Below are 14,935 nucleotides of genomic sequence, written 5' to 3'. Positions count from 1 at the left end.
GGTGGCCAGAAGACCAGTGTCAGAGGCGGTGTGGGTGTAAATGTTCTGCTGCGCTGGGCAGTGCACGACCGTGCAGAGATTTGTATGTGAGCAGGAGTTTTGTTCCAATGAGAAGAGAGTTGAAATAATCAAGATGGTACAACATCTTCTGATCTTCTGCATCTTCTTTGTTGAGGATAAGCCAAAGTCAGGCAACATCATTACACTTCCCAGAATCCCCAGGGGAGTCAGGCGGAACTCCACACTCAACTATCACCTGGTGACCTCCAGTTCATCCTCCCCGGCATAATAATTGTATGCACCTGTTCCCCGTTACCATAAGTATAAAGACTGTGTTTATGTCTTTCCAGTGTGAAGAATTGTCTCTGTTCTTTCAGTTCATGCTGAGCAGTTCATTGTGTCTTGACCTTTTTCTCCACTTTAACTTTGCATGTTTTCTATTGAATTTGCCATGTTGTATATGTGTTTCTTTGGCTTTGATCTGGACTGATTCTGGACTCAGTACCTGTTGTTTCTTCGGCTCACAAATCTCATTGATCTGGTTTTGAACTGACCTGTTGTTTGACTGTGTTATTGGATCGCCCTTTTATTAAAAAAACCACACTGACTTTTATCAGCAAGTGTCGGATTTGGATTTGTTTTACACACACACACACATGCGCACACACACATACACGCACACACATGCGCATGCACGCACGCACTATACTATGTCCAAAAACACACCCAAAACAAAGCACAATCTCCATTTCTATACGTAATTGTATCAAACCCAAAGAGCGAGTTGTTAAAGGCTCTTGAATTGCAGAACACACACCAAGTTCAACTCCTGGATCATAAGCTCTGACTGGAGCTTTGGTCCCATGCAGAGCCCAGTCTTACAACACCGGCATGAAAAGTAAATGCATTCACCACCCACACAAGCACTCTGGGCGTTTAGCCAGAAACTTTGGAAACATCATTTGAATCTGAGCAAACTTTAAGCTCCAAGCAGAGGGCCAAGATGAGATAATCTGGGGACCACTCAAACTCCTGTTAGCCATTAACAGCGTGGATGCTTGTTCTAAATGAGGGGATGAACCGTTAGAGTGTGACCAGCAGATGAAATAGCAACCCAAGAGTGATCACTAATGACAACCCAAGGGTGATCACTAATGACAACTCAAGGGTGATCACTAATGACCGTAAGTGATAAGTCGAAAGTGGTTTTGCAGTTCACGGTGAAAATAATGAGCTCTGATCCAGAGATGAAGTGGGTCAGATGATCGGTGTGGAAGGTGGGGGGACGAGAACCACCAGAACATCCGAGTCTCCGCTGATGAAGAACCTTCCACACACAGGCTGAAAAAGGGGCCCGATTCCTCCATCACAGCCACAGCTGTAGTGGAGACGAGTGGACACATCAGGCGCACAATTGCCATCACGAACCTAAAGAAAACATTATTGTATTAGATGTGTTTATGTGTTAACATTATTGTATTAGTTGAGTTACTGCCTGTAATGAATGAGTAAAAGGTTTGAATTTATCATTGGTGATCAGTGAGCAGTCCTGTAAATCTGAAGGATCAATCTTATCTGTGCTGTTACAACAGCGTTGTAAATGTCAATGTTACCACAGATGGACCTGCGAGTTTCCATAGTGATATTAGGGCTTATTAGATGACTTATAAGAGTGTTTCTCAATGTCATTCTGTCTTTTATTAAAGCATGCTTGACACTTTCAGTTTTGTTGGTTATTCTGTAAAACCACACACTGCACTCAGGGACCAGTGTGGCGTGTGATGCAGGCTTGTCATATGACTCTAATAAAGTAACATCGGTCAAACAGTGTATTATCATTCGTGAAACATATCCAAAATAAGACACAAGTGAATTATGTGAGGCTGAGAAAATGCTACACGTTTCTGTAACTGCAGGATCAAAGTACTGCGATGTGTTGCTACCTGGCCGGGCTGCTGTCTCTTTAAGTGAGCTTGAGCTAAAATTATACTGGATCTCTTCACTGTGGTTGGATTTGAACAGCAAACCAACAGCTCTGCATGAATTTGAAAGTGTTTGGCTTACCACATGTCTTTGTGTTTTGTCTCCAAACCCGTTTAACCAAATATGTCTGTCTACTTTTATTATCACCGAATACTTTTTAAAATGTTTTTTTATTTTACATTAAATGGTGCGTATGTTTACATTGCTAATAAAAACAACTTTTCTTGGTTAATGTCCTCTGAGCAAGTTTGTAGCACATTATAGATTCTCCAGCTTTACACATAACGCAGGTTTTCAATTTAAAAAGCCTTTGGTTCAGAGTTATTCTTTGTGGTAGTGTACAGAGTTCTCTGCATACATTATTATATATTCTACTTTAATTATTATAATAAGTTATATGCTGGAATTGAGGTAGAACTCAGACATTTAACTATTAGTTCTGCTTTAATCCCATAAAGTCTTTATACTTTATGAAGCTGACGCATTTCTGATCAGAGTGTGTAATGTGACAGACACTAATCAGACGCCTGCAGATATGACTGAACACAATAAGTTTATCTGGAGAGTCACGGTTGGTAGCAAGGCGTTGGTCATTAACTAGAGCACGAAGAACCAATATACACAGGGCAGGAAAATGGGAAAAAAAGATAACAGTCTGAATCCAGCAACCAAAAGAAGCAGTCCAAGTGATCAGCCAGTACAGATAGAGACAAAAATCCAGAAAAACAAAACAGGACAGCACCCGGGCGGACAAAGAAAAGTGATACCGTTCAGTACGCAAGCACCTGACATTGCAATGCACAATAAAGACAAACAAACAGAGAAATAGACTATAAAGGTGAGTGGAGCTGAAAACAGTTGAAAACAATCAGTAATCAGGGCGTGTGGAACGGGGGGACAACTGCCACTGGTGGAGCCAAGGCAAAGGAACGGAGGGTCTGGGGCTGGATACGGATTACTTCTGTTGTTCCAAAAGCTTTTTGCTGCACTGTTTAGGGTCAGATTACGAAGAAATGCAGTGACATTGCTCTCCGTGTCTTGCTGGTTCATGTTTTGTGTTATTAATATAGTCTGAAAACTTTATTCTTTCCTCCTTTTTAACATTATTAAAATAAGAATCCTGAAATATCAGCGAGTTTCGGTAAGTCTCTCTGTTAGTTTTACGTTCTAATGCTAAAGAGAACTGTTGCTCTATTAATGGGGATGATTCACTAAAGATGCTTTGGCTTGTGAACCAAACCTTGGACTCTGTGTTCAAGGGCGGAGGCTCTCTGAGGGCCCTGAGAGACCTCCCTTTAGTGAAAGACCATCAAGCCCTGCAGATGCCTCTGCTGTGCAGTCCACAGTGTACGGCCGGACGAGATGCAGCTGTGTCTGTTTGCTGTGTTGCTATTTGCCGTGCAGGGAGAGAACAGTGTACCAGCGGGTGAGTTTTAATGTGTTCATCTCTTCAGCTCAGTTCAGTACTGAACACTGCAGCCTGGGCTCTGTTTTGTTGCGTGTGAAATATAGATAATGTGTTGGTGGAAATGTAGAGAGAAAGTGTGTTCTTGAGTGCAAGGGGTGGGGATAACATCAGATATAAAAAGAGAGATTTTTCCTTCTTCAGGCCTCAACTCTCCAATATCATGTTGTATGAGGACAACAGACCAAATCATTCGCATCTCTGAGATTGTTCGATATGAACTTCAGGAAGCACCACCGTGTCCCGTCAGAGCAGTAAGGTAAGTAAGACTCATGAAATCCTCTAAGGTGTGAAGACTGATTTTCACGTCTCTTTAAAACCTTTAGAGCATGAAGACATTCGGTTAAATCCTCCATCAAATGTAATCAATTCACAGGGTTGTAAACAAACGTATCCATTCGCAGGTTCTTCACCCGGAGTAACGACACAGTGTGCTCGGATCCAAGGAGCCTGTGGGCCAGAAAGGCAATGATGATGGTGGGCAGAAGAATCAGCACCACTGGGGTACCAGAGGTCATAAAGAAGAGAACCACCTCTCTACCTGGGGCCACCACCCTGCCTTGGTCTACAGTGACATGGGTCTCTCCAGGCTTAACGACTACGAACTGGATGGAGGAATTTATGACAAATACATCTATACCAGTGACAGCTAAAGATACAGAAAGCATTGCTGTGACCACCAAGGCCCCCAATGTACCATCAACTATAGATAAGTCAACAACATCCACAAAATATCCATCAATATTGGACAGAAGAAACAGTACCACTAGGGTACACAGTACTGGATATAACATGATTGATCTACTGTATATCTTCTTAAGTATGTCTTATTAAAGAAAAGAATGTCAAATGTTAACTTCACATTAGCCATTATGTGTTCTGTCCTGCCCTGTGACCACACTTAAGTCAGACATCTTGTATCATTTTCATTAGCACCACAGACTTAACTCTTAACTCTTTCAATGTTAAGGACATTAATGAGCCCTTGTACTAAGCAAAGATGAGCAAAATGAGTGTACCAACTACTAAGAGTGGGGTCAGATTCATAGATTCGTTTGTAGTGTAGTTGTGGCATGGTAGAAGAGTCAAAAAAAATATTTGTACTTGAACAGCTGGCTCCACCACGCAAACTGTGAAGTTTTAGAAAAATGAAGCGACAGCTCTGAACCAAAATACTCACCACGATGAGGGTAGACATTTCTAACATTTTAATTTAAGTAACAAAAGACACGACTAATGCAACCAACACACGCATCTCAGTGTGTCAGGGAAAGCATTAAACATTCCATTTAAAATAAATAAAGTGTGCAGAGAGGCGCAAAGCATTCTGGGAATCCTTGCCTTGCTCCTCTCCGCTCTCCTATTGGCATACGCTTGGATGTCACAGGATTACTTGAGTGCAGGCATGTGTTTATGCAATCTGCTGTTATTGTGGCGCACGTGCTCTATTGCAGAAAGGGTGAAGAACTATGACAGTTGGTCCGGTGTTCAGCATCATTCTGTGGTGTGGTAGACGGCTGAAGGTTTTGCAGCAGTTTGCAGCAGTGTGTGGGAGGATGTAGGTGTGTGTGCATATGTGTTTGCATGTGTGTTTGTGTATGTGTGTATGGGACTGTGTGTGTGTGTGTGTGTGTGTGTGTGTGTGTGTGTGTGTGTGTGTGTGTGTGTGTGAATATATGCCTGGGGTCTTAGCAGAATGAACAGCATGTAGCATGTAACACTATCTGTTGTCTCTAGGACTTCAACCAAACATACAACGCTGAGCTTGCTTAACCAAGATACTTCAAACTGGCACAAATGTCAACATTTCCACTCATCCTTCAGAGTGGCTTGAAATGACACTCCAAGCATAATCACATGTCTGAAAATTCCCAGATTTATTGCTGTTCACATGATCTCTGATCCAGAGATGAAGTGGCTCAGATGAACAGTGTGGGACGTAGAGTGACGAGAACCACCAGAACGTCCGAGTCTCCGCTGATGAAGAACCTTCCACACACAGGCTGGAAAAGGGGACCGAGTCCTCCATCACAACCACAGCTGTAGTGGAGACAAGTGGACACATCAGGCGCACAATTGCCATCACGAACCTAAAGAAAACGTTACTATATTAGATGTGTTTATGTGTTAACATTATTGTATTAGTTGAGTTACTGCCTGTAATGAATGAGTAAAAGGTTTGAATTTATCATTGGTGATCAGTGAGCAGTCCTGTAAATCTGAAGGATCAATCTTATCTGTGCTGTTACAACAGCATTGTAAATGTCAATGTTACCACAGATGGACCTGCGAGTTTCCATGGTGATATTAGGGCTTATTAGATGACTTATAAGAGTGTTTCTCAATGTCATTCTGTCTTTTATTAAAGCATGCTTGACACTTTCAGTTTTGTTGGTTATTCTGTAAAACCACACGCTGCACTCAGGGACCAGTGTAGCGTGTGATGCAGGCTTGTCATATGACTCTAATAAAGTAACATCGGTCAAACAGTGTATTATCTTTCCTGAAACAAGACACAAGTGAATTACAAAGAATGCTGATTATAAGATGACACCTAAAGAATACATTGTTGAATTAGATTGCCGAGTGCAATTAATGAACGTGTGGGACTATTAAATTTACTGTCTGTGATCACTGATCTGTATGATCAATCTCATTTGCTTTGCGTGGTTTCAACGAAATTGTAATATTGGCCATGAATGCATGACTTCAGAAAAGAAATGGAGCGACTAAAAACCTTCTGCATCTCTTCAAAGTCATCTTAGCGTCCAATTAAAGTCTGCCAAAGCACAGGAATCCGATATGGGGCATGGGCCCGGAGCTCTGGTCCTAACTCTGGTCATAACTCTGGTCTTAACTCTGGTCATAACTCTGGTCTTAACTCTGGTCTTAACCCTGGTCATAACTCTGGTCATAACTCTGGTCTTAACTCTGGTCATAACTCGGGTCTTAACCCTGGTCTTAACTCTTGGTTAACTCTGGTCTTAACTCTGGTCATAACTCTGGTCTTAACCCTGGTCATAACTCTGGTCTTAACCCTGGTCATAACTCTGGTCATAACTCTGGTCTTAACTCTGGTCTTAACCCTGGTCATAACTCTGGTCTTAACCCTGGTCATAACTCTGGTCATAACTCTGGTCTTAACTCTGGTCATAACTCGGGTCTTAACCCTGGTCTTAACTCTTGGTTAACTCTGGTCTTAACTCTGGTCATAACTCTGGTCTTAACCCTGGTCATAACTCTGGTCTTAACCCTGGTCATAACTCTGGTCATAACTCTGGTCTTAACTCTGGTCATAACTCGGGTCTTAACCCTGGTCTTAACTCTTGGTTAACTCTGGTCATAACTCTGGTCTTAACCCTGGTCATAACTCTGGTCATAACTCTGGTCTTAACTCTGGTCTTAACCCTGGTCATAACCCTGGTCATAACTCTGGTCTTAACCCTGGTCATAACTCTGGTCATAACTCTGGTCTTAACCCTGGTCTTAACCCTGGTCTTAACTCTGACACCTCCTGCTTTACCTCTGATGCCTCCTTTTTCTGGAATTTTCTGGAAAGCTGATCCATCAATGTGTCTGGCATCTCAGTACACTTGGACAGTACACATTTCACTTCAGTTTGGCAGGTCCGGGTCCTCGTCTGCTTTGCGAAGTGCTGTAACGTGTGCGTATTTATTTATTTGTTTTGAATCAAACTGTGAGGGGTTAGCCGTGTTTATCTCTTCTGCGGTGTCCCTGGCATGTACGCCATTACCACTCCCTTTCTAGTGAACTCTGAAAAGCTGTATGATCCCACTATTTGCAACCCCTGTACATGATGTGCATGCTTAATGAATTGGCACGATGACTTCAGCAGTTTTGGACTAGCTAATGGGACTATCTAATGTAATATTTAGATATTTCTGATTATGATAAATGCGCTTACTTACAGTGAGCTCTCCTTTTTGTATATAATGCAGATATATTTGCAAGATTTCTGTGCACGTATTCAGGCTTGTTTCTGGTTCCTTAGCACACAGAACAGTAGTGTTTATTGGACTCCAAATCCCAGTGGCCACTGCAATTTGGCACAGACTGTCTTATCTTACCTGATATCCTGCCTCAAGGCTACTGTTGTCTCTGCAACCACACACAGTAAATGTATGAGATAGTTTGTGAGAGTTCAGTGATCCCTGCATACCCCCCCCCACACACACATACGGGTTTCCATGGCTCCAACAACGCTTCTTCCTGCTTCTTCCTGCATAAGAAAGTGAAGGAGTTTACAGTCATCAAAGTTAACCAGAGTGTAGAAATAGCTCAGGGACGCGTGGAGCTGTGTTATGTGCATCTGTAACAGAGGAAATACTTGTTTGATTAGTATATAGAGAATATCTTGCCTTTCTGGAATTTTTTTTTAATTGTATGGGACTTTGCTTTCCATTTGCTGTTGCTGTGGTCACACTTTTGGTTTGTTTAATAACATCTGTCGCCTACGTGGTAAAAACCGCCTGGCTTTTGGTGGTCCCAGCCTCTGCGGAGGTGCAGATGATGCTGTGAGCATGACCTCAGAGGTCAGGGGCAACGGCTGGAGTTTCCACACCGCCATAACACCATTCGACCTGCTAAACGCAAAAGACAACTTCTACACCTACAAATGCACTTCATTAGCTCTGAGTCTGCCACACTTGCCTATTGAGCTTCTAGCCAAAAGCTAACCCATATGGTTTAATTCGGGTTTAGTAGCAACATGTAGTTGTAAATGACATCTAGAGAATATGTATGTATTATGAATATGTATTTTTTCAGAATATATAACAAGGTTCTTATTTATCTTGCTGAAAGCATCATAGCTGTGTTGACTGATCCATCTCACCTGAGCAAAACGGTATTAAAAAGATAATAATCTAGCAAACCTGCCTTCTTCTTGTAGGTCACCTCTGTTTCACCATGATTTAAAGTGTACTGTGCTGAGCCGTGTTTAACCACACGGCTTCATTAGCTACTGAGAGAGCACGACTCTTTAATCTAATTACAGCGAGGACGCTTTCAGTACCACGGTTGCTATTATTATTTAAAAAAGAAATCTATCCTTGTTTTAGTTTGTCTCTTATAGACTTGGTTCTGTTACTCTGATGCCTCTTAATGGAGATATTCCATTAACTGCATTCATTACATTAAGGCTTGAGTTGATATCTTTTGTGAACACCGGCTAGCAGATGTACAGTGGCCTGTTGCACCACGTTGAGCAGACCTCGTGTACTCCGTCATGGCCCCCTTGTATCGCTTAACGGGGTGGGGGCTTCTATCTCTCTTGCTCTCTGTCTCTTGCTACAGAAGTGTGAGTTGGTTTCACTCACGCCTTCCATTCAACACTCATCTTTTCCTGTCCCCGAGTGAGGTTTGAGTGGGTCTAGGTAACATAGAGAGGAGGAGGGGTTGCAGGTCGCTGGCTCTGTCGGCTCAGAGACCCTCCCCTCGACTAAGACCCTCTTCGGGAGCAGAAGTACCTCGGGTGCAGTCTATACTATGCGACAAGGCAAGATGAAGCCGCACACATATGTACACAAATGTCTGCTTGTATTTGTCTCGCAGTGGATAGCTGGAGCATCAGCAGGTGAGTTTTAAGGTGCTTGTCTCTTCAGCTCAGTTCAGTAGTGAGCACTGTGGTCTCGCCTCAGCTTCCTTTCTTTGGTATGAAATATAGAGCGGTGGGTTTCAGAGCAAGACCGTGTGTGTTCTCATGTCAGTGTGCATGGTATCCAGGAAAACTTTGTCAGTTATGAAAGTGTTTGTAGTCATTATCACTTTACAAAAACAAACAAACAAACAAACAAAACAAGAATAACTTTTTGAAATTTCTTCTTCAGCCATCAACCATCCACTATCATGTTGTATGAAGACAACAGACCAAATCATTCGCATCTCTAAGATTGTTCGATATGAACTTCAGGAAGCACCACTGTGTCCCGTCAGAGCAGTAAGGTAAGTAAGACTCATGAAGTCCTCTAAGGTGTGAAGACTGATTTTCACGTCTCTTTAAAACCTTTAGAGCATGAAGACATTCAGTTAAATCCTCCATCAAATGTAATCAATTCATAGGGTTTTAAACAAACGTATCCATTCGCAGGTTCTTCACCCGGAGTAACGACACAGTGTGCTCGGATCCAAGGAGCCTGTGGGCCAGAAAGGCAATGATGATGGTGGGCAGAAGAATCAGCACCACTGGGGTACCAGAGGTCATAAAGAAGAGAACCACCTCTCTACCTGGGGCCACCACCCTGCCTTGGTCTACAGTGACATGGGTCTCTCCAGGCTTAACGACTACGAACTGGATGGAGGAATTTGTGACAAATACATCTATACCAGTGACAGCTAAAGATACAGAAAGCATTGCTGTGACCACCAAGGCCCCCAGTGTACCGTCAACTATAGATAAGTCAACAACATCCACAAAATATCCATCAATATCAACAAAGGAAGCACCTACAGCAACCAGCATATCAACAAGAACACTGAGAACCGCAACAAGAGCATCTACTCAGGATCCAAGCATGACAACCTCAGTGACAATCCAACCTTCAGATATAACATATGTCATACCTACATCATTAACAACGGAGGAACCGCCCAGAAAAACCAAGGAGCAGCAACCATGGAAACATACAATAGGAACCACAAAAAGGGCGTCTACTGTAGATACAAGTGCGAGGTCCTCCATGGCATCTCTAACACCAGAAATGGAAAACGAAACCCACAAGACTGCCGTGAGCAGTCGCTCCACTACGCCTTCACCGAAAACAACGGTGTGGGAACCTTTAGGGAATTCAGGCCCGCCACCTCGAAGAACATTCGCAGCAACAACAGCCAAGCGGACTTTAACGCTCACCACAACCATACCGCGCAGCTCCATAGAGGCGGCGACTGTCGCCACGGCCAGACCAGACCAGGCTTCCAAGGTAACACGACTGACATGGTTACACAGGCGACTGAAGAAGAAGAGCAAGATGGGTTTGAGGAGGGCCCAGAGGAAACCGAGGGGCTAATCAAAGCTTGTAGAAGCTTTCTAGACACAGTAGTTTGTTCTGAGCTCCAAAGGATAAAGACGTACAGGCATTTCGCATGCATGGTCACTATTACAGTTGTAGACTGAGCTCGAGCACAACTTCCTGTGGTTACACTTACCTTTGTTCTATTTGTGCACTCGAACAAAACCAAACACAGGTATTCTCGTTGCACGCGGATTAGTCTGATCTGAGATCAGTATTATTACAACTTTACAAACATCTAGTTGAGCTAGATGATATATGCGTTTTGGTCTCATTTAATGCTCATGACCAATAATCAAATATGATTTAGCTGATTAAGAATAATTTAGCTGTATTGTTAATATGGCTTGTATTTGTGTTTGCGTTAAAGTATTTTTTTCTAGTGTTTTGGGATATACTGTATGAATGTAAGTGTTTAGTACTTTAGCAAGCACTACTTCTTTTACTTTATTCCAAAAGGCACCAAGTTCATTTCAGTTGCGATGTGCAATACACCTGTTTTCAGACTCATTCATTCAAATGTAATGTACAGTGGATTCTTAGATTTTTGGGCCCCAGTTTTGCGATGGTACATGTATTACTTATTTATTACTGTCATATAATATTTGTGCCATATTGTATTACTATTTCTGTTTCTAATAAAATAAACTAAACTAATTATGTAACCTATGAAATGAACTGTGGAAGCAATATTTTACTGCTGTGCATGTAACTAGGAAATGGGCTGTTATATGTGCTCAGATCAGTGCTGTAGTTACATCAGTCCTCTTTGTTAATTGTGTTTCAGAATTTCCTTTGGACTGGTAATGGTACATTTGTCCAGCAGTCAAACTGATACTATGATGTGGTGGAAATTGGTATTTCCACAGTCAACGCAGAAGCGCAGCGGAGTTTCTCTGCAGTGTCAGGCATTAACCACAGGAAGGCGCACTCAGCCAGCACACATCCTCTCCACTTCACTCCGGCACATTCTCTTTACACGTGGTCCTGAGAAAGACACTGAAGTTTCTCTCTCTCATTACTCAGGAGCCCAGGGCAAAGGTATTCATCTGAACTGTTGAATCAGGTTATAGAGACATGCCTAACTTTGGCCATGTCGTGTGCTCGTGTGTGTGTGTTTGTGTGTGTGTGTGTGTTTTTGAGTGTGTAAGGTAGTGAGTGTATCTGTGCATACGAATTTCTGTCTATTTGTTTTGCCCATCATGAATATTCTGTCATGTTGCTTCTATTAAAATGAAAGGTTTGGAGACTTGATATCAGACTCACTGGTGATAATCTGCCTGGTGATTTCACTTTAGCTTCACTTGTGGAGGTTTTGTAAGAACAGTAGAAGAACAGTGAATAATAAAGGGACTAGGGACTTCACCCTTCTTAACACAGAACACACACACTGCTAGATAGCACCACCCCATCTTTGCAGTGGGAAGCACAATAAATGAGTGGTTCTAAGCATGTATCTTCTGTCTTTTCCCACACACTTTCACCTAACATACAGTGTCCTTACCCACATACAGTGTCTTTACCCCACACACAGTTTCTTTGCTACGCACACCACATAGTTCTGAAGCCCTGGAAACAGTGATAGAGTGATAGTGATGTAATGGTTCAGTGATAAAGCACATGGGACTCAGAGCTAAGTGTTAAACCACCGTGACTCCGTCAAATGTCAGACACAGGAGGCTGAATGTTAACCCACCGTGACTCCGTCGAATGTCATGCACGGGAGGCTTTGATTTTGGTTCTCATTTCTTTGTTTGTGGCAGACCTTTCTTTCAGCTCTTCGCCTTGGCTGTCTCACTAATTCTGTGGCAGATAGAAATTAGATTCTTAATAAAGCTTGTGATTGGAAGGAACGTTGCAGGAAATTACAATCAATACTGAGACTCATATCCTCATCCGATATAGACTCCTCTTCTTTTTTTTTTTTGGATGAAAAACACATTTGTAAAAGCCGAGGAGTTGGGGAGGGCCTTGCGGGCTCCGGGGAGAAACAAACAGGCTTGCTCTGTTATCCAGCCTCAAGATTCCCACGATAAGCAAGCGAATGACTTTCGCTCAGACCCCGAGGAAAAGGGGCCGAAATGTGACCATTTCACTGACTCAGATCCTATCGTCCGCGCGCCAAGCGTGCGCCGCCTTCCTACCCATTACGACGTGTTATCGGCCGGCCACGCGGCAACCGACAACGGTTTTGTGTGGTTTTCCCCGGTGAAAACACCTAAAAAAGGTGGATGGGGGCTTCGGGAAAAAAAAGGTGAGGAAGTTATTGGTCGATGTCATATCAGTTCCCGCATAAATGTGTGAATGTTTACTGCCACTGTAAGTCTGGTCTGTCTCACGCCGTACAGCGACACGTGAAGCCATTTTCCCCATCTTTATATGGCTTGCTTGACCTGGGCTAGGCTACCCGTAAATCTCCAGAGGGGAAATAAATGCCTGAGCCGACCAGGCGAAAATGACGAGAATAAAACCCGGCTTAATAGGATAGAGCAGGTAATTACCTACTTTGGCCTACTCATCCGTGAAATATGATAATATAACACATTCGTAATAAGAAAGAGCCGGGTACCCAATACCCTGGCTGTGAATTCTAGGTGCATGAGCCATAACATATAAAACACAAACACGTAAACAAATATTCACTCACTCTCTCACTCACACACACACACACACACACACACACACACACACACACACACACACACACACACACACACACACACTCACACACACACACACACACACACACACACACACACACACACCTGCCACTTTACTAGAAACATCTATCTTTTACCTATACTTGTTTGTCATTTCACACACTTTGCTTTTTAGTAGTATATAATAATGTACTGTGCAATTACCTCTTCACCAATTTCTTTATCTGTGCTCTACACGGGTTACCACATATCAGTTTTTGAAACTCTAACCAAGGACTATAATTAATTTTTATGAGGTGTACTGATCTCAACATAGAGGCTTACTGACGTTTTAGCAGCATTGTGGTGGGAGTGGAGGCGATGCATGTTTGCTGGGGGGTTTTACCCATGAACATCACTGCCGAGGTGAGAAAAATCCTGTTGTCAGAACGTGACAACTGATGGTCACGAGCATTGGTAACCTAAACTGTGCAGTAGAAGACATACAGGCTCTAAAAGTGCACTTGTAAGGTGCAGCTAACGAAGTGACACTTTTTATACAGTGTCCAGAGAGTGTGCAAGGCTCATATCGCTTACTTAACAAAAGAGAAACTCCTGTTTTGACTGTTTAAGAAGATTTAATTACACTGGAAGAGGTTTCAGAAAACAAAATATGCCAGTTAGCCAGAATTAAGTGAAATTCATTCAAGGCAGAAATCACAACTGCTCAATAACATGTGATATAAATGACATTCTTACAGGACAGTCTTCACTCATGGTTAAACACGTTAATATATTAAATCTTAATAAAGCCTGTTTTTTTCTTTTTCTTCAGTCAGTAATAGCTCCACAGTGCTCTAGGGTTACAGTCAGACACTGTCACTGGTGATGTTTGATTAAGACGCGTCCCACCGGTGGTCAGTAATAACAGTCTATTTATAGGCGAAGCATCACCGCACTCTGGCGCTGTAGTTTTATGAGCGGTGTGAAAAGCGATTTCACAGTAGGTAACTGTTGTCAACAAATCATTCGGGTTATATTAGAGCTCCCCCTATTGGGCTGCCCTGTCAGGGACACGTTCTTGTTTACACCTGCCCCACTGACAGTAATCTGGCATGTAATTACGTAAGGAACAATCGGGGGCATGGTAGTATCATTTAAATGAGAGAGAGAGAGAGAGAGAGAGAGAGAGAGAGAGAGAGAGAGAGAGAGAGAGAGAGAGAGAGAGAACAGCTTTTAAAAAGTCATAACCAGGGCTTTTCCTGTGACAAATAGCAGCCAAGAAGATCAAAGAGAATCTCAAACTGAGGAAGAGACAGAGGAGGGGCAGAACTCGCGGCCTAGCGAGTGAATCGATTATGTCTGACACAGGGAGATTACATTCAGTAACCCACCCGCACTGGACAAGGGCAGCAATCAAAGAGCTCCCCCAGATGAGTACGCTGACAACTGAATCACTGCGAGTGTCCCAGAATCCTTACGGTGATGATATGAAAAAAAAAACTGATGATATTATGTCATGTCAATGCCTTATTTCTGTCATGCATTTTAAAGGAAAAGATGTCCCGCAGGCAACTGGGTCCCTGGCCAGGTCACTGGAAACACAGCTACAGGACCACGGTGCTACAAGGATAACAGTCCCCCTGGAAGTCAGAGCTTTAGTGACTCCGAGACTGTAACCGCAATAATGCTGCTGTTAGCGGCAATGAAACAAAACAAGAGGGGCCGGCTCTGCCGTTACCATGACTCATGATCGCCGAAAAAAGGTTAAAACAGCTGAGTGGCTGCAGTGCTACGAGGATAATGGTCCCCCCCTCAAA

General features: G+C 42.9%; 1 protein-coding gene and 1 long non-coding RNA gene across 3 annotated transcripts; both read left to right on the top strand.

The window, feature by feature from the left end:
* Positions 1–3,309: 3,309 nt before the first annotated feature.
* Positions 3,310–6,043, top strand: LOC118242969 (uncharacterized). The gene is made up of 3 exons (XR_004777139.2): positions 3,310–3,409; positions 3,593–3,707; positions 3,853–6,043. It is a non-coding gene; the product is annotated as an uncharacterized LOC118242969 (long non-coding RNA).
* Positions 6,044–8,421: 2,378 nt separating this feature from the next.
* On the top strand, positions 8,422–11,846 carry LOC113588274 (uncharacterized). Of its 2 annotated transcripts, XM_081703504.1 has the most exons (4): positions 8,422–9,044; positions 9,298–9,412; positions 9,558–10,386; positions 11,264–11,846. In XM_081703504.1, exons 1-4 carry the CDS (start codon positions 8,957–8,959, stop codon positions 11,309–11,311), a joined length of 1,080 nt encoding a protein of 359 aa, XP_081559630.1. In that variant the 5' UTR covers positions 8,422–8,956; the 3' UTR covers positions 11,312–11,846. The 2 variants fall into 2 exon arrangements, with proteins under 2 accessions (XP_081559630.1, XP_081559629.1); XM_081703503.1 differs by lacking the exon at positions 11,264–11,846 and having other exon boundaries at positions 9,558–11,230.
* Positions 11,847–14,935: the final 3,089 nt, after the last annotated feature.

The sequence above is a fragment of the Electrophorus electricus genome, chromosome 20 (assembly GCF_041902795.1).
Source record: "Electrophorus electricus isolate QZ-2024a chromosome 20, ASM4190279v1, whole genome shotgun sequence".
Classification (NCBI taxonomy): Eukaryota; Metazoa; Chordata; class Actinopteri; order Gymnotiformes; family Gymnotidae; genus Electrophorus; species Electrophorus electricus.
This window is presented reverse-complemented; position numbering and strand designations above follow the sequence as displayed.